Raw genomic sequence first — 19,773 nt, 5'->3', positions numbered from 1 at the left:
TCCTCTGCTTTCTTGAATTCAGCTGTGGGGTCTGGAAACAGTGCCTTTACTTTTCTGTGTTGACCCCAAAGACTAGGTCTTGTGTGGAAATTTCAGGCAAAATGAGAGAGGGAGACTTGCAGGGAAGATAGATTAGGCGAGAAAAGTCTCACCTCTATAGTCTCAGAAGTAAACGAATAAATTAAAATGCTATTGGGTAAGGATAAGCCAGACGTCAAGATAAATAAAGTGGCTAACCAAAGACTGGTCACAAAAAGGGAAAGCCCTTAACTCTTTGAGCAGGGCCAGTGCCAATCAGAGCAGAAAGAGCTGAATTATGTGTAAACCTTACACTTTGACTCCAGTCTTATTTTACTTTTATCTCTCTCAAGGCAAAGATGCAGAATAAAGGATGAAGGGGCATACCTCTGTAAGATTAAAAAAAAAAAACCTGTTAAAATGAGATGCAAAAATGCTAGTTTAAGAAATACTTAGTTTAAGAAATGCTTTAAAGATATCTTTTAAAAATAATTTGAAGAAAAGTGTTGTAGTGTTATGACCATATTTTGACATAAAATAAAACTAAAGTGTAAGAGTGCAAATTGGTCCTCTTTTTGACTAAATCATAAGCCATCAGTAAGACGGAACCACTAAGTTAAAATAACTCTGCCAATCCTATTGCCGCCAAATATCCAGATCTTAACAAGCAATTTGGAAAATAATTTTGAGCAGTATATAAACTTCATGTGGCTATGCTAAGAGAACAATCCTATTGAAGATGATAAATATGCCTTTAAAACTCTTAAGCTCTTTTTAAAACACAAAAATCAAAATCAGAGCTGGCAGGGATTCGCAACTTATGAAACATAATTTATTCTTACACTTTTATGATAACTGGGAAAAGCATTAAAGTGTATTGAATAGAAACAACCTAGCCTAGTAGAAAACCATGGATTAATTCTTTCATTCATATATTCAGCAAACATCTATTGAAGAGATAGTACTTCGCCATATTTTTCCTCATTTTGTACCGCAGCCCTAGCTATTCATCTGTTTGCACTGTATACTCAGCTAGCTGCCAGCTGTCACTCACCTCTCCTGGGACAAAAGTGGCTTACTGCTAGCTTTCAGTCTCTCCTTCCCCTTCTCTGCCTCCCCACCCCCATCGGAGTCTGGGCCCCTTCTACCCAGATCTGATAGGTATCTTGTTATTTTTCTGTCCCAGATGGAAATAACATACAGAAAGTAGGGCAAATGTCAAATAAGTTCTGTCCCGGATCGAGCAAGGTAGCAGGGTGCTGCGGGAGGAGCATCAAAGGGGGAAAGGATGGCATGGCAAGTGGAGGCTTGGTGGGGCTCTAGACGGCCTAACCAGTAATCAGGACATGTGCCTTGACAAGTAAGGGAAGGTCTGTAGAAAAACAGGATATTTGAAATCACGATTGTCCTCAGAAACGCAGAAGCATTGTCACCAAACTTAAATAGTATTTGTCACTTCTCTTCTAAATCATTGAGGGAAACATCGGTGGTGACAGGATTTCAGGACTTATTTAAATGAAGAGGGCTGGACAAACCTAGTATGAAAGAGCAGGGAAGAAACAGGCTTTACTCCAGGTACAGAGCACTCGGTACGGTAAAAGCCAAGAGAATAAGGGAAGTGTGCATTTGGTAAGGTACCTGACTGAAGATTTGCACAGTTGGGGCCAGCCCAGTGGTGCAGTGGTTAAATGTGCACGTTCCGCTTTGGCAGCCTGGGGTTCGCTGGTTCGGATCCTGGGTGCAGACATGGCACGGGTTGGCACCCATGCTGTGGTAGGCGTCCCACATATAAAGTAGAGGAAGATGGGCACAGATGTTAGCTCAGGGCCAGTCTTCCTCAGCAAAAAGAGGAGAATTGGCAGTAGTTAGTTCAAGGCTAATCTTCCTCAAAAAAAAAAAAAATTTTGCACAGTTGCCTAATTCTAAGGCCAAGAGATTTTCCATGTTTTCATTGCTTTTGATTGGAGACCCGTGATTACTACTAGGGAAGAATTACTATTTAGCATCACGTATTATATGTCTAACACATTACATGTATTATTTTATTTAATCTTTACAAACCCCCTGCAAGGTAGGAATCATCATCATCCCCATTTTCCTATGAGGAAACCAAGGAATAACTTCCATAAAGTTACACAGCTCGCAATGGCAATCCTCAACTACCCGACTCAATGTATTTGTTGTTTCAGATAATAGGATATAATCTGAGTCTCCTAAAAGAATCCAAGATGGAAGGACTCTATCAAGAGAAAGCTTCATGGGGTTGAGAACAATAGAGATCATGCCCAAAATCTCTTCACATACAGTCTTAAAACTTCAAAAATGGACACAAAATAATTTAAAAAGAAAATTTCCAAATACTTTTTAAAAGTCTGTGGTGAGGGGAGTACCGAACGGAAACCAAACCATCAGCTAGCAGAAAGGGCATCAAGGAAAGCGGATTTACATTCCAATCCCAATTCCATCCCCTTGGATCCAGCACTCACTTTCTTCAGGCCTCATTTCACGAGTAATTTGGATTTTCAAGATCCTTTTAAGTTATTAAAATTATCTGAATACTTACTTAGAAATTCCTAACACCAACTTCAAAATAGAAGCTTTTCAAGTCTTTAATTCTCAGCGAGGTTAAGGAAGGAGCTATTTTAGATAACAGGGCAGGAAACAGAACATTAACAAGGAGGGTATCATCACTCATAAGAGTGCCCAGAAATTCACAGAGGATGCTAGAGCCGGTGCCCTTCACTAACGCACTCATTCTTATGTACATGACTTGATTACTATTTAAAGAACATCCTGCTCTTCATTTCTGCCATTATTAAGGTAACTAACCTGTAATTACTCTACATACGCGTTCCTAATATGTTGTGAGCCCGCCTTCTAGGTTATAGTTAAGGGCGAGGCTCTGGAGTCAATTGAAACCGCTTGCGTTCAAACGCAGTCCTGTCGCCTGCCGGGCGGCCTTAAGGAAATTCAACTTTAAAATGGATGAATTTTCAAATGGAAATAATCCAGTTCCCACACCACAGAGGGGCTGCGTGAACGGATAAGCCACGAAAAGCCCAGTGCACGGCACTAGTAAATTCCAATAAACGTTAGCCTAAATAAAAACCTTTTCAACGGGATTAATGGGTATTCTGTTAGGACTAGTTGTCGATTAGATTTTAGGGGATCCCTTTTTAAAGCAAAAGTCATTTCTACTTAAATTTTCACAGGTTTAGATTTTCATGCATCGGATTTTAGTGAAGCATGACAATTAAAAGCTTGTGCTGTTTACTCAGTCACATGCTAATCATATCACTTGTGAGGTGGTTTTGATTTTCTAAATCTCTAAATTGTTAAATAAACGGATCAGGGACCGCCCATCAGCATTGGCAGCAAACGATTCAAAGTCAGGGCTTCTGGTTTTTCTGTGGTCTTTATCTGTCGTCTTCAAGACCCGCGGACCGTATCAATTTAACCGGGAGGAGGTTTGATACACCCTTTTCCATCGCAGAGAAAAAGAAAGGCTTGCACTTGGAACCGACACGCAGTGGATTTTGCACCTCGGACACCAGCGCCAGTCTCCTCACTCACAGCCGCCAGGCCTCCAGGCCGTTTCTGAGCCCCTCGGCAGGGCGGGGAGAACATTACGACGCCCGCGGCCCTCCGGGCCTCTTTGGGTTTGCGTGTGGCTGTTGGACGTTTACATTTGAATTTCCCTGAACCGCCGGGTGTGGGCGGTGGCGCGGGCCCGCCCCGGAAACCTCCGGGCTCCTTCCCGCCACCCGCTGGCCCGGCCCCTCCAGGGGTCCCCGCGGGCTGGAGGGAGGCACGGCCGGCGCTGAGCCCCACGGCCGCCGGAGGAGCAGTCCCAGGCGCCCCTCCCCGCCGCCCTCAGCTCTGCCCCCGCCCCGCCCCGCCCCGCCCCGGCCGGCCAGGCGCGCCCCGCCGACGGTTGCCCGAGGGCCCGAGTTTGAATTTCCAGGCCCGGCCCCCGAGCCGCAGGAGCGCGCCGCCGGCTCCCCATTGGCCGGCGGCCGTCACATGGAGGGGCGGGCGCGCGCCGGCCATGTTGGGGAGCGCGGCGCCCGGGCCCGCGCCACCTCCGACCCCCCCCCCCAACCCCGCTCGCCTCCAGCCCGCCCCTCGCCTCCCTCCTCCCCCCGCCCGTCGCTCCGCGCCGCCGGAGAGGAAACAAAGTGCTGCGGGCGGGAGACTCGGCGGCGGCGGCGGCGGAGCGCGCATCCTGCACGGCCCTCCCGGTCACCCTCCCCCGTATCTTCCCGCGTGTGTGTGTGTGTGTGTGTGTGCGTGTGTGTGCGCGCGCGCGCGTGTTTTCTTACAAAGGGCATTTTACGATTGATTGACTCGTAGTCCTCCCCCTTTGCTCTTTGTGCTGTACCCCCCTCCCGCCATCCCAAGTGCTTCTCCCTTCCCCACGCCGCCCTCGGCGCGAGCGCGGGTCGCCGGCTGGTGCCATCGGTCCCAGCTTCGCTCCCTGCAGCCCCTCCGTGTCCCGGGGCTGCCCGCGGCCTCCCCGCTCCGCTCTCCCCGCCGATCGCCCCGCCGCCCGCCATGGCGACCGCGACCCCCGTGCCGCCGCGGACGGGCAGCCGCGCCGGCGGCCCCGCCACGCCGCTGAGCCCCACGCGGCTGTCGCGGCTGCAGGAGAAGGAGGAGCTGCGCGAGCTGAACGACCGGCTCGCCGTGTACATCGACAAGGTGCGCAGCCTGGAAACGGAGAACAGCGCGCTGCAGCTGCAGGTGACGGAGCGCGAGGAGGTGCGCGGCCGCGAGCTCACCGGCCTCAAGGCGCTCTACGAGACCGAGCTGGCCGACGCGCGACGCGCGCTCGACGACACGGCCCGCGAGCGCGCCAAGCTGCAGATCGAGCTGGGCAAGTTCAAGGCCGAGCACGACCAGCTGCTCCTCAAGTGAGTGCTCGCCTGGCGGCCGCGTTAATGCACACAAGAGACTGGGGGCCTAGCCCGGGGCAGCCTCGAGCACCCCGGGGAGGGAGAGTGAGAGCCATGCCGTCCACGCCCTTCGGAAGGGACAGGGTTTCCGTCTTCGGGAAGAAGAAAGTCAGGTGTTTTTTAGCGGAGGCAGGGGTCGCGGAGGGGGCTCGAGTTGTAGTGATGGTGGGACCGGGATGCACAGTTCCCGATCTTGGATACTTATCAGCACCGGGTGAAGCGCACTTCTGGGGCCCCCATGGAGGAGAGCCTGGCTTCGGGCCTCCGACCCCCAGATCCAGAAGGGTTCTCTGGCGCGGAGGCCCCCGGCCCCAGGTGTGGGGAGGTGGCGCCCGGGCGCGCGCTCAAATGCGCGCCTTGGTTTCCGGCCCGGCGCGAGACAAAGCGTCTGGTGGGTTTGCGGTGCAGGGATGGCCGGCCAGGGAGGACCGGCTGCCCGCCTCAAGAATGAATGAGCTCTGCGCGGGCGGAGGGAGGAAGGGGAGGGACCTGTCTCCAGCGTCCCGGTCTCCCGGGGGTGGGTCCCGCTTTGGCGCGCTTCGTCTTGGCCCTGTGACATCTTGCGATCATTCTGCGCCTGCCTTAGGCGAGGAGGGAGGGGCGGGGTCTCAACTGCGCGCCACTGCCGGCCCAGGGCAAGGTAGGTTTTCGAACTCGGTAGCTTTCTCAAGGAAAAGGCATCCTTTCTCCGGAGACAGGCGCGGGACCCTGGATGCTTCCGTGCACGGAAATCCCAAGCTAGGTTTTGCACGTCATGGGCACCGTTCTCCGATCCGGGGACCGCCTACCCCCAGGCAGCAGTCTCCACCATCTTTTGCACCCGCATAGTATAGTTCGTCTTTCGGGTAATGAAGAGACCATGCACAGTCCCCGTGTCTGTCATTGTGCTGACAGGTCAGGGCAGGTGAAAGGGTGTTGTGTAAATGAGGAGTTTTGGGGTGAGAGAGAGCTTGTAATTACTTTAAGGGGGTCTGAGTTTTCAGTCCAGGTCGCAAGGGTAAACTTGCAAGCTCTTGCTGATCCTAGCTTGACTTTCTGATGAGCGAAATGGCATAATCGTCATTAGTAGGCAACTACTGTTGCTGTCACGCTTTAGAGATTTGCTGAATTTGCACCCAGAATTCACAGTCTCCATCCCGATTGCCACTTGAAGTTTTTGGAGATGCCTGATTCTGACTTTGCCCCTGGATGTCTTTCTGTCTGTATCCGTGTGAATGTCCCTGTCTCAGTCTCTGATTTTGTATGTGTGAATCTCTACTTCCCCCTCTTATTAAACATTTGAAAAACAGTTCATAAAAAAGTATGTGCACTTGGTAAAAATAAAATACTATTAAACTGGCTTATAGTGAAAAATGCTAACAGTCTCCTGCCTATTTCCAGGAGGCAATCACGTTTAGCCCTTTTTGTTTTTATTTCTTTGGGTATTTAGTTCCATAACTCAAATAATAAGCTTATATTTCTATTTCTTGGATTTACCAGCCTTTGGAGTCAGCTTTTGAAATGGGTCCATTCACTCACACTACTGTCTCTGTCTTCCTCCAAATTTTTTTTTATTGAATTTCTTCAAATCTTTCATGCCGTTGCTTGTGTGACTCACCATTATTATGTGTACCACTAAGAAGAAAAAACCATCAGAACCAAGTATGTAGGACCATCATCCTGTTGGACCCCTACTGGTTTCAGATGTTAGAATGTGACATTATCTGTTACGTGCCAGTCACTGTTCTGTGTGTGGATGATACAGAGATTTAAAAAAAAAAAATTACTGCCCTTGTGTTTCTGAGAGTTACAGTAACAAGCAAATAAATATTCTTATTTCATCTAATCTGAGGCATTTTGACGCAGATGCTTTTATAATCTTTCCAGAAAGTATCTGCTGAAGGTTTTTCACACAGTAACAAGACTGCCACCTGCCTGAGTGTAGCTGTAAAATGCTGTGTATGGATTGTAAGATGCTTGCTGGTTTCAGTAGGATGAACGTGAGAAGAATGTTTGTATTAAAGTCAATGAAATTATGTGATGTAATGTTATGTAATAACGGATGCTAGGGAAATGAAAATAAAGCAAGATGAAGGGATAGTGTGGTTAAGGAAGGCACGTCTGAGGGATTGACGATTGAAAATAATACTCTCTGAGATGTCGAATAGTGTCCTGGGATTATGTTTTTTTTAGGTCTGTAGTGTATTCGTATTGTTAGGATTAGATGCATTTTTTTTTCTAACATGCCATCAGTTGTTCAAAACATGCCACGTTTTACTTTGTTTCCTATTTCAACTCTGACTTCCCTTACACAAGTTTGTCCCTAAATAGCCTTTCATTTTTTTGTTGACTAAAGAAAAATTTGTCTTCAGCATTATCTTCAAACTCTTTGAAGATATCTATTACATAAGTCTACTTTCTTCCCTGGAACTCTCTCCTCTTAAGGCATGCTGTGCAGCTGACATTCTAGAAATTTACCTAATTTGGACCCAGTTTCCTCCTGGATCACATGTTTTCCTTTCCTTGGTTTCTTCCTTCATTTTGTTAGAGAACATCCTTAAGTAAATTTATTGAGAAAAGATGGGAGGATGTAAACTTTCTGAGGCCTGTGTGTCTGAAAATAACTTTGTTTTGTCTCATGTTTGATTGATAGCTGGGCTAGGTATAAAATAGTGGTTTAACATTTTTTCTCAGAACTTGGAAAGTATCATATTGCTCCATTGTCTTCTAGCCTATCCTTGTTAATGTCTGTCTAATGCCAGCCACAGTTATTTTCTTTTGGTAGTTACTTTTGTTCTTCCTCTCTGGAAGCTTTTGGAATTCTCTTTTATCCTGGTTTTCTGAAGTTGCATGGTGGTAGGTCACGGTATGGCTGTTCTGTCATAACGTCCTAGCTGCTGTGAGTGCATGGTTTTAGTTTAAAGACTTGATCTTTTTTAGCTCTGGGAAGCTTTCTTTGTTCCATATCTTTTCTGTGCTCCATAGTCTTTGTTTTCCCTAGATGGGACGTTAAGCCCTTTGGTCTGTTTTCTCTCATAATTTTTTTTTCATTTTGGGAAATTACTTTCACTCTTCTTTCAACTCAGTAGTGACGTTTTAAAGGCAGAAATCTTACTTTTAATTCTAAGAAATCTTTTTTTTACAGATCTTTCTCTTATTCAGCTGTTCCTATTTTAAGGATGTATTATTTTCTTTAATCTATTTGAGGATGATATTTAGGGTTTTCTTTTTAAAAATTCTCTTCTGTTAATTCAATTATCTATTTCTCCTCCCTGGTCACTTCTTCTTTTTCTTTGCCTGTTTTTTCTTTCTTGCTGTCGATTTTTGTCACATCCGTGATGGTCCTTGGTTGTCTGCATTTACAGATGAAGAACTAGGTAATGGTTGAGTATCACTGCTGTTACTGTTCAGGTAGCTCCTCCCGCCTTTTCTGAATGGAATCAGACTAGGAGCTCTTTAGATATGAATGGGATGCGCTGTGGGCCAACTTGTTGGAGAGCCTGCAGTTAAGCTCAGGGGTGCTGCGAAGGGCCAGGTACAAAGCTGTTCCATGAGTTCATCCTCCGCTTTAAGTCCACCTCACTTTCCCCTGCAGTCCCTGTGTGCATGTTCTGTGATACGTACTTTTACCTGCATTTCTTTTAGAAATTTGTTGAAGTGTCTGCTGGAGATCCCTTTTCTGTTCACTTTGGTGCCCTGGGTTTAGTTTGCATCATGTACTTTGCTGCCTTTTTATTAGAGTGTAGTGGAAGGCTTATGCCTGCATAGTAAGCTGTCATCTTGGAAATCAGTTAATTTTGAGCAATAATTGAAGAATAGTTTGTGTTTTTTTTTTAAAGATTTTATTTTTCCTTTTTCTCCCAAAGCCCTCTGGTACATAGTTGTGTATTTTTAGTTGTGGGTCCTTCTAGTTGTGGCATGTGGGTCACTGCCTCAGCATGGCTTGACGAGGGGTGCCATGTCCGTGCCTGGGATCTGAACCAGCAAAACCCTCAGCCGCCAAAGCAGAGTACACCAACTTAACCACTTGGCCATGGGGCTGGCCTCTGAAGAATAATTTGTAAGATGAAAAGGAAGAAATGTCTTATTGTCTGTTTGGGTCCTTTTAGGTCTTTTATTTGCTTAAAAATAATTTTCTGTATTTAATTTTTATTTGGAGCCAGAGTCTTTGTAATTAATCTATCACTTAGGTGGGTTTAGATTAAAAAAAGTCTTGAGAGAATTATTGATTCCAAAATTACTTAGTCCCTTTTTGGTTTCTCAGTACATAACGTAACTCAAGGATGGAAGAATTCAAGGAGATACTTGGTCCTGCTGGAGAGAATCTGACAATGGGGTGGTTTCTGATTCCTGGGAAAATAGATCTCAGAGCTAAGATACAGCCTCTCTGATTCAGTCTAAGCCAAATTATATTTCCCTGGAAGCGTTTTTGGGGAACAATTTCCAAAAATGATGCTGACTGCCAGTAGTGAACACTTTCAACAAAAAAGTAAAGAAAAATTGACTTATTTTAGAATTTCAGTATTAACTAATTATGTGGGAAAACTGGATATAAGAGAAAATTAAGTATGTCGATCAATCTTTTAGTAACTGATTTTGTGGATGCGTATGTTTCTTTTTCCTTCAGTGATGCAAGCCTATAATCTTTTCTGTAAAACCCGTTAAGGCCAAGATGTGTTTTGGGAATAAAACCAATTCCAATTTTAAGAAGGTAATAAGATGGACGTACTGTCTATGACATCCCCAGTGGGGTCTGGGGTAGCACTCCATCATGAAACCGATACTTCTGCAGGGAAAGATTAATAGTCACAGTAAGTAGAGAAAGACAACTGAAAAGAGACTCACATCCATTTAGGTCAGGTTTTGTCACCAAATGAATTAATGAAAATTTTAAGTTTTAGAACTCTGGAAGTGCATTATATGGATTTGTGTTTTTATTTATTTATTTATTCGAGGAAGATTAGCCCTGAGCTAACATCTGCTGCCAATCCTCCTTTTTTTGCTGAGAAAGGCTGGCCCTGAGCTAACATCTGTGCCGTTCTTCCTCTACTTTATGTGGGGGACGCCTACCACAGCATGGCTTGTTAAGCGGTGCCATGTCCGCACCTGGGATCCAAACTGGTGAACCCCGGGCCGCCAAAGTGGAACGTGTACACTTACCTGCTGTGCCACTGGGCCAGTCCTGGATTTGTGTTTTTAAATTGACTAGTGCGTACTAAGTTCAGTTGACTCATCGTGCTCTGTGAGTTGTTTTTTATTCCTTATTTGATTTATGATAGATAGTAAGGCTTGAGAAGCTGCAAAATTAACTCTAAACTAAGTTTGTCTTTTTGAGAATTATCTATTAATTAGGAAAATGGTGATGGGGGCTCAGTGGTGTATAACTAATATATTAGATGCCGTAGGATTGTTTGAGATGCTGAGCAAGCCAATTCTCTTCAAGTAAAAAGTTTTTTTAAAGGATGTCCCAAAAAACACATTTTAATGTCTTAGAGATGTTAGGCCTCAAAAGCAATGTTTTCAAGTTAATGTTTGAGGTATTATACAAAAATTTTGTTTAAAGCAGAATTTCATACCTTTTAAAAAGAAATGGTGCTTTTAAAATATAATTTATTTTATCAAAATAAAAGTTATTTTTTTCTCCAAACAGAATAAAGTATAATGTTGATTTTTTTTGTCATGGTACGTATGGATGTGAAGATTTGCAGACTTCCTGCCTCCATCCCCAGGCATCATTGCTTTGAGGAGGATGGGTTTGGGGCTGAGGGATCAAGCCTACATAGTATATTCCTTTGAGGAAAACAGCTCTCCTCAGCTTTGCTTTGTCAATAGGTTAGTAAGGAAACTTCTAATGAGAGATTTGGATTTGTGTGTTTTCATTAAAAAATGCACAGAGATGCTGATGTGCTACTAGCAAGTATAATTGGAATGTTATCACAGGAGCCGTAGATGGGGTGGTATCGAGCAGAAGCACTGCCTGAAGTTGCAGCTTCCTACTTTGTGTGACTTGGGGTGGATACTTAACTCGAAGCCTTTATTTCCTCATGTGTATAATCGGGGTAAGCAGTCAGTGGTAGTTTTCTGTATCTCAGGAAGAGTTAAGAAACTTACACCTTCCTCTAGCCTGTTGTTTACTTGTCTCATAGTAGTGGATGAATTTTATCCAAATTAGTAATTTGAAGAAATTAGGAAACATACTGAAATGTAAATACGATAAACTCATTTTCTTTTCTATTACTTTCTTAGTGGAGAAGGGGTGTGGATTTATTATATATTTAGACTTATTATTATATATTTGCTCTTTTGGCTGTCTACATATTTTGGTCATCAATAGAATGAAACTTAGGAAATGCGCATAGGCTGAACACCATCTGCAGGGCTATTTTACATTCATATTTTTTGGTTTCCAAACCTAAAATAATAAATGCTAATCTGCTTTAGGAAGTTTTCTTTGTATGTAAGATAATTAGTTGAAAAACGAAAACCTTCATCCCACATATTACTTGTCTTTCATTTTTTATGTCCTGATTTTGCCTTGGTAGAATAACACCCTGGCCTTAATATAAGAGCTATAAAACTTCCTGTTAAGTATTACTTTAATTTTCAAGGGAAGAACTGGAGGGATGAAGCTCCTAGAATTGGTGTTAAAGTGTAGGAATAGGAAGCAGGTCCTAAGTAATTAAACTGTCATGACACTTCCTTCCCATGCTTTCAAAGGATGTTTGGCAGAGCAAGATATCTTTTGGAGTTGTTTATTTATCCTGGGGGCCTACACTAGGTAGTCTTTTGGTATACCCAGACTCAAGGAAGCAGACACACAAAGTGAAAGATGAAGCTCTATAGAAATATGCTGCTGGGTGTTTTTCCTCCACACAGTCCATGTTTGTTGTTCGTTTGTTCGGATGACGTCACCTCTCACATGTCTGAGTTGGAGATCTTTAGACTTTCATATCAGCAGTGTTGGACTATTTCATGCACAAATAATGAGAAAGAGCCTTGTGTCATTTGGGTGATGGGACCTTGTGTAACTGAAGTTCCCAATTCTGGGATCCAGGGAAGTTTCCTAATCAGAGTTCTAACTCCTTTTTTTCCAGTGTACCTCTGTGATAAGGGGATTGGGTTTTGGCTGTTATATTTGGGGAATTTTTGAAAATTAACTTTTTGTTACACAAAAATATACATACATTATGGAAAACTAGAAAATACAAATAAACACAAGAAGAAAATAAAAATCACCCTTAGTTCCATCTCCCAGAAATACCGGCTCTAAAGTTTTTCCTCTCCATGTCCATATTAACAAAAAATGAGTTCATGATAAATATTGATGTGTAACTTTTTTTTGTGCAACACTGTTTTGTGAACATCTTCACACATCAGTAAAGTACTATAGCATCATTTAACACATTGTGAAGATTCGTCGGTAACCCTTATTGGCCACTTAGTTTGCTGTGACCAAGGATGGTAGGTTTTACAGTGACTGTATCTACCAAGTTTGTCAGAGGCCATAGAGGGCCATAATTATCCTCTCCTCTCTTGTTGACAATATCAGGGTTTTTCCTCAGGTTAACTTAATGGTTAAATGTTAACTAATTCACTGGTTTAAATTTTAACCACTGGATAAAGTAATTATAATTTTGCCCATTTTTGATGCCACCAGCAGCAGATGAGTGTCCATTTCCTGTTTGGAGGAATTTTAATTTTAATTTCTGGAGATTCTTTGGGGATCTTGATCATTTTTATTGTTATTCTCATATTGCTAGCATAAAGGAATAAAAAGATTGAAATTTGGGTCAGAATCTTAGGTTTCTGCCAATATTTTGGTTGTAGGCCTAGATGTTAAGTGAGGCTTTTTTTAGCTAATCTATTTACTTCCTCCTTTTTAAAGTTAATTTTGTGCCTTCACTGCATTTGGATTTATTGATCATAGGTAGAATTATAGCAACTTTATTGCTAGAATGGGTCTTGGGTCATCTGATCTAATCAACTCATTTTGTAGATAAAGAACTTGAGACCCAGCAGGGCCAGCCTGGTGGCGTAGTGGTTAAGTTCGTGTGCTCCGCTTTGGGGGCCTGGGGCTCACCGGGTCGGATCCTGGGCACAGACCTAGCATCACTCATCAAGCCATGTGAGGTGGCGTCCCACATGGAAGAACTAGAGGGACTTACAACTAGAATATACAACTGTATACTGGGGCTTTGGGGAGAAAAAGAAAAATAAAATAGGGAAGATTGGCAACAGATATTAACTCAGGGCCAATCCTTCTCACCAAAAAGCTTTAAAAAAAAAAAAAGAAGGAAATTGAGACCTAGGGAGATTAAGATACTTGTGCAAGATTGCAGGACAGAAAGAACTAACGTTTATTTTCTGCTTCCTGTGTTTGCCAGGCATGATGCTAGATGCTTCACACACCCTGGTCTTTAAGCCTTATGATCACCCTGTTGATGAGTGTGAAACTTGAGGCTCAGAGTAATTAAGTATTTTGCCTGGGATTACTCAGCAGATAAGTGCTGGAGCGAGAATAGATCTAGGCTAGCTCTGTCTTCTCACATTATTGTGGGGTTTTTACGTGTATCACTTTATTTAATCCTTTTTGCAGGTGTTAGTTGAGCTTACAGACCTGCAGCAAGCTCACAGAGCACTGTCATCTCTGCGTAGGACTTGAAGTCTTCCATAGGACTGTTGATTTTCAGGTCTGTTTGGGTGCTACTAGATGTGTGTTTTTCACAGTGACACTTCATAGTCCCCAGGGAGGTAATTTTGGATTTGTCAGGAGGGAGCAGTAATTGAAGCTGCTGCTTGATAGACTAACTGAGGGCTTCATTTGCTAATAAGGAAAGGGTGAAGATGAATTACTGAAAGAGAGCTCTTTTGTCTTTTCTTCTTAAAAAGCTACTCTCCTACTTTATGCCTTAATAATAATTTTAAAACAAATTAAAATCTCTAAATAAGTCTTTAATATTCCTGACAGGAGAGTTCTTTTTGTTCTTTATTCAGCACACATTTGTGGGACAGGTGCTGTGTGCCAGGCCTTGAACCAGATGCTGGGAATAGAGGGATGGGGCACTCAGTCCCTGTCATCAAGTTGCCTCCAGTCTAGTGGGGAAGACAGAAAACAAACACTACAGTGATACTGTGATACTGTAAACGCTTCCCCCTAATGCAATGTAATAAGCGCTATGATAGCAGCATCCACATGGTGCTATGGAGGAAAAGACTACCACCCAAGGCAGACTGGGAGCCTTGTGGAGTTTTGAAAGACATCCCAGGAGAACTGGGGAGGTTGTGAAATTTGAACTGAGCATTGGGAGGTGAGTAGGAGTTGGCTTCTAAATGGAACACGTTAGGAGAGGGTCTTATTCTGATTGGCATTAGTTCATCTGACTGAAGCTGCATATACGTGTGTGTGTGTGTGTGTGTGTGTGTATACATATGTGGTGGGGGAGGGTTGGATTTTTGGTAATGAAGAGCCTCAAGAATTTCAAGCAGAAGAATGATATGATCAGTCTGGCTATTGTGTGGAGGGAAAAAAAGAGTGAGTAGAGGTAAAAACACTAGTCAGGGGCCAGCCTGGTGGTGGCATAGTGGTTAAGTTTGTGCTTTGCTTCAGTGGCCCGGGGTTTGTGGGTTCAGATCCTGGACACGGACCTACACACCAATTGTCAAGCCGCATTATGGTGGTGTCCCACATACAATAGAGGGAGATTGGCACAGATGTTAGCTCAGTGATGATCTCCCTCACAAAAACAAACAAACAAACACTAGTCAGGACTCTTGTGGAGTAATGAGGTGGCCCCTGAACTAAAGAACAGAAGGTAGATTTACGAGATTCTGAACTTGGGAGCTTAGGGAGAACAGAGGCTAGGGTGACGTTGCTTCCATGCATGGGTGCCTGGGGAGATGGTGCGCTCTGAACAGAGGCTGATGTGGAAGGAACAGGTTCGGAGGACTCTACCTGGGTTAGCGGTACATTAATGGTGATAGCGAGTGAGTGGTGTTTGTTGGACTTCCAGATGGAGATGTCAGCTGCCAATTTGGGGTACCTCTCTGGAGTTCCGAAGAGAGTTGGATTGGAGATGCAGTTTTAGGAGCATAGGTGATATTTAGGGGTAGAGAGGAGAGAAGAGGGACAGAGTCAGACATGGAAAGCATCTATGTATGAGGACTAGGTTGAGGAAGGAAGACCCACAGTGGAGATAAGTAATAGCTAGAGAGGTGGAGCAGAGTTGAGTCATGGAACAAGGAGATTGACTAAGAAATGCTAATACTTTTGGTCTGGTAAGGCCTAAAATGTATCTGTTGACATTGGTGCCAGGGAAATTAGTGTTGACTCAGGAGTGTCTAATGCTCGTGAAGGAGGGCCAGTGGAGTGGAAACCGCTGACCATCATTAAGGAAGGAATGGGAAGAAGGAGATCATGAGTTTAGATCACTCGTGTACGAATGTTAGCTCTGAAGGGGAGGAGATGTTCTTAAAGGTCGATTTAAAGTAGATTCTCACTAGGGTACCAGAACACTTATCCCTCTAAGATTCTGCACTAAAAAAACGTGATCACTTCACTTGCTTTGCTTAAAATACTTCAGTAGCTTCTAGAATAAAGACTAAAATCCTTATTACATCACATAATTTAGCATCCAAACAGGTATACTTCTGTGTGCAAAAGAAGGAGCTATTCATAATTATGTTGAGACAACTGACATAAATGGAAATTGTCCTGGGGAAACTGAGACATAATGGTCACCCTACCTAAAAGTTCTTCCAAGCGTGAGCTGGCTCCTGTCTGAGAGGAAGACTAGCCCTGAGCTAACATCTGCCAATCCTCCTCTTTTTGCTGAGGGAGACTGGCCCTGGGCTAACATCTGTGCCCATCTTCCTCTACTTTATATGTGGGACACCTACCACAGCATGGCTTACCAAGAGGTGGCATGTCCACAGCCAGGATCCAAACCGGCGAACCCCAGGCCATTGAAGCAGGACATGCGCACTTAACTGCTGTGGCACTGGGCAGGCCCCTAACGGTGAAGTTCTTTATTCAGTCCCATTTACCATGCTCCCGATTATGAGGGCCTTGCATATGGTTTCCTTTGTCTGGACTTCTCCCATCGTTGGGTTAACGCCTCCTCATCCCTCAGATCTCCACTCTGTTCATTTCCTTGGGAAGTCTTCCCTATCAGCCTTGAAGAAAAACAAACCTATGACTCCTCAGCCATGTGTATGTGTACGTAGCTTAAGGACTCCAAGAGAGCTCTCCAAGGCTTCTCATGAAAAAGATTACCTTCAACTATTTCCACTGCTTCTTTGATATTTATCTTTGTGTCTAAGTGGCATTATTGACATTGTGCTATGGAAGCAGTTGAGTTTTTCATTCTCTTCTGCATAACACTATTTTTCCCCTTATCCTTCTGGTAGTTGTACATTGCATTTTAGTTTGGATCAGTTTAGATCAGTTTTTGGTATTTAAGGAATTAATTCAGTGTGTTCTGCTACAAAAGCTTCTATAACACCAATTAGCTCATGTGTGACTGGAAGATAGAGAAACGATGTTCCTATAATTGGAGGTTGTGTTGATTTGTATATGACTTTTCCTAGTAAAGGGGAGCCAGAATATCAAGAGTAGAGTTGAGAGGGAAAGAAAACCCTCAGCTCCACTTTCAACCCTATTTTAAGAAGATCAAAAGTGAGCGCCTGCACCCAGGATTCCCTCCCCCAGAGAGGTGCACTCCCTTTGCTCTTGTAGCCAGTGTTGTGTTCCGAGCTCTGCTCTCTCTACTGTCTCCATTCCTCTAAGCCAGCCGGGCCACTCAGTTGTTGCTGTGCCTTTTTAAGCATCTCTGGAGGCAACTTTAGCCACGCTAGACTGACGGCCTGGTTTGTCCAACCATCCCCTGAGGTCCTCATGGTTTCTGTTATTGCTGGTGCTCTGCTTACGCAGCTGCACAGGTTTTGAGTGGTTTGTTCCAACCTTGTTTTTTCCATTTGCTCTGTTAATTTAAATGTGTGCAGAATTCAAGTTTTCAGGAACACATACATTATGTTATAGCAAAATGCCTGTACTATATGAACATAATCCCCAGCACAGTTCAATACTGTACTATGATTTCCTTTTCTTCCCCATACCTTTTGATTGCCTATGAAAATAGTATTTTTTCCTACTTACTTAGTTTTGTCTAATTATATAGAAAGACTTGATACCAAGGTTAAAACATCAAATCATTTGGAATTGTGAGGTTTTCTATTAGTTTTATCTTATTAAAAACATATTGTTTGGAGCCTTCTGCTTTTCTCTAGTCTAGTTGCATTGCATGAGCATTGATATTTTGTGCGTACAATTCTAATTGTAAAGACTATTTCCTCGGTATTTTGAAGGCAAGCTCTATAGTTTTCTAGCTTTCGTTGTTGCTAAGAAGTAGTAATGAGTGAAAAATTTAAAAAGCTTGTAGGATCTTCTTTTTAGTTTAGTTCTGAAATTTCACAAGGCTGTCCCTTGGTGTGGGTCTCTTTTCATCCACTGTGTTGGTCATTTGGTGGAAATTTTTCAGTCTGAAAATTCATGTCCTTCAGTTCTTGGAAACTTTCTTGAATTATTTTACTGATGATTTTCACCTTTTTTATTACTTTCTGAGACTCCTGTTATTCAAATGTTGACCTCTTAAGTTGATCTTTTAGTTTTCTTAAAATTTTTTTTCTCTACTAGATGTTCTGAATTTTACCTTCCAGTTTTTGCTATGATATTTTAAATTTCTAACAGCTTCTTTTTATTCTCTTGATGTTGCTTAATAGCATCCTGATCTTATTTAGATTTCATGGATGCAGTTTATCTTTTCAGAAGTCTTTATTTTCCTTCATAGTTCCTGTTTGCTCCAAGTTAATTTCTTTTTAAGTCTGTATCTGTCAGTACGGGAAATGGAAACCACTAGATATTTTAAGCAGAAGGGAAAACAATATGGGATGTAGGTGCTTAGAATAAATTATTCGAAGGGCTAGAGGAGCACTAGCAATGCCTAGAACACTATAGAACTGACCTTCTTTGAGAGCTTTTATGTTTGAGGCCACCACTGGAACCACTGATTTAAAAACAACAGATTATAACTACAATTCATCAGGACCAGGAAGCTGCCACTGCTATTGCTGTGTGAACAACTGCCTCGTGACACGCAGCAAACTAGAGAATGGATGTTGGAACACTTTTCCAGAAAAAACTTCACAGACTGGAAAAACTTCACAGACCAGTAGCACTTTTACAGGGGTAAAGATTCCCAACACAATACTAGCAAACCAAACCCACCATGTAAAAGGACTGTACACCATCACCAAGTGGGCTTTATCCTGGGAATGCAAGGTTGGTTCAGTCTGCGAAAGTCAACAATGTAATATACCATATTAGTAGAATAAAGGACAAGAACTTTATAATCATTTTAGATACAGAAAAAGCGTTGGACAAAGTGTACCACCGTTTCATAATAAAAATATTCAAATGAATGAGAAAAGGGAACTTCTTAACCTGATAAAGGATATCTATGAGAAACCCTGTAGAAATTAATAAAAGAAACCTTAACAAAATTGGAGTCAGGAAGACCGTTAGGGGGAGCTCTCACACCTTTTCATACGTCATCAGTTACTCCAAACAGGAAGAGACTTGCGCTCGCATCTTCGACAGGAAGTAAAACTACTTTACTACTGAAGGAAAATTTCTTTCCCACCTTGGCAATAGTTCAGCCACTGAGAAATGCTGCAGTTCAGCCAGTGAGAAGCTGTTGCCACCTTGAACTGTTACTTTCCCCCAAAGTACTTTCATTTAGAACAGCTCCTCCTTACTCCCCTTTTTTCTCTATAAAAGTAAGTTCTCCTTTGTTTTCTGGATTTGCCTGTGGTTTGCCACAGCATGCACATCCTGGATTGCAATTCTTTTGGCTATTCCTAAATAAACTTGTTTTGAGGGTGAAATAACCAGCAAATTTGTCTTTTAAGTTGGCAACTTATGGCTAACTTCATACTTAATAGTAAAAAGACTTAACAATTACCTTAATGCTAAAAACAAAAAAAGCATTTATTTGTTAAATAAGTAAATGAATAAGTAAATTTGATAGGATGGAGGCTTGGTGGAGTCCTCTTAATTGAGACTGAGCGCCTAGCACAATAAATACCATGTTAGTTTAATTTCCTTGAGAGCAAAGGGCAAAGTATTATTTTCTTTGTAGACTTTGCCCCTAGTGCTCGCTGGATAGCTGCTGAGTTGAATTGAGATGAATTCTAAAATAAAAACAAGGATTAAAGCGATGGACTGCGGGGGCCAGCCTGGTGGTGCAGGGGTTAAGTTCGCATGTTCCACTTCAGCGTCCCTGGGTTCGCTGGTTCGGATTCTGGGTGGGAACCTATACACTGCTTGGCAAGCCGTACTGTGGCAGGCATCCCACATATAAAGTACAGGAGGATGGGCCTGGATGTTGGCTCAGGCCAGTCTTCCTCAAACCTCCACAGTATGGCTGATGAGTGGAGTAGGTCCACACCTGGGATCTGTGCTCATGAACCCTGCCGAAGTGAAGCGTGCAGAACTTCAACCACTCGGCCATGAGGCCTGCCCCAAAACTCTTGAGAGCTAATAAACTTAAGTTCACAAGGTTTCAGGACACAAGAGCAATATACAAAACTCAGTTGTATTTTTATACACTGCCTTTTTTACGGAAATTGATGAGCTGAGCCTAAAAATTCATATGGAAATGCATGATACCCAGAATAGCCAAAACGTTCTTGACAAAGAACAAAATTAGAGGACTCAGTTCCTGGTTTCAAAATTTACTGTGAAGGGGCCAGCCCGGTGGCATAG

General features: G+C 43.2%; 1 protein-coding gene across 1 annotated transcript in view; it reads left to right on the top strand.

Moving 5' to 3' along the window:
• Nucleotides 1-4,193: 4,193 nt before the first annotated feature.
• LMNB1 (lamin B1) overlaps nucleotides 4,194-19,773 on the top strand; it is a 48,202-nt gene continuing 32,622 nt past the window's right edge. The window contains exon 1 of the mRNA XM_046667847.1: nucleotides 4,194-4,931. Coding sequence (XP_046523803.1) covers nucleotides 4,573-4,931 — 359 coding nt within the window. The 5' untranslated portion in view covers nucleotides 4,194-4,572. The remainder of the gene's footprint in view (nucleotides 4,932-19,773) is intronic.

This window comes from Equus quagga, chromosome 7, assembly GCF_021613505.1.
Source record: "Equus quagga isolate Etosha38 chromosome 7, UCLA_HA_Equagga_1.0, whole genome shotgun sequence".
NCBI classification, from domain to species: Eukaryota; Metazoa; Chordata; class Mammalia; order Perissodactyla; family Equidae; genus Equus; species Equus quagga.
This window is presented reverse-complemented; position numbering and strand designations above follow the sequence as displayed.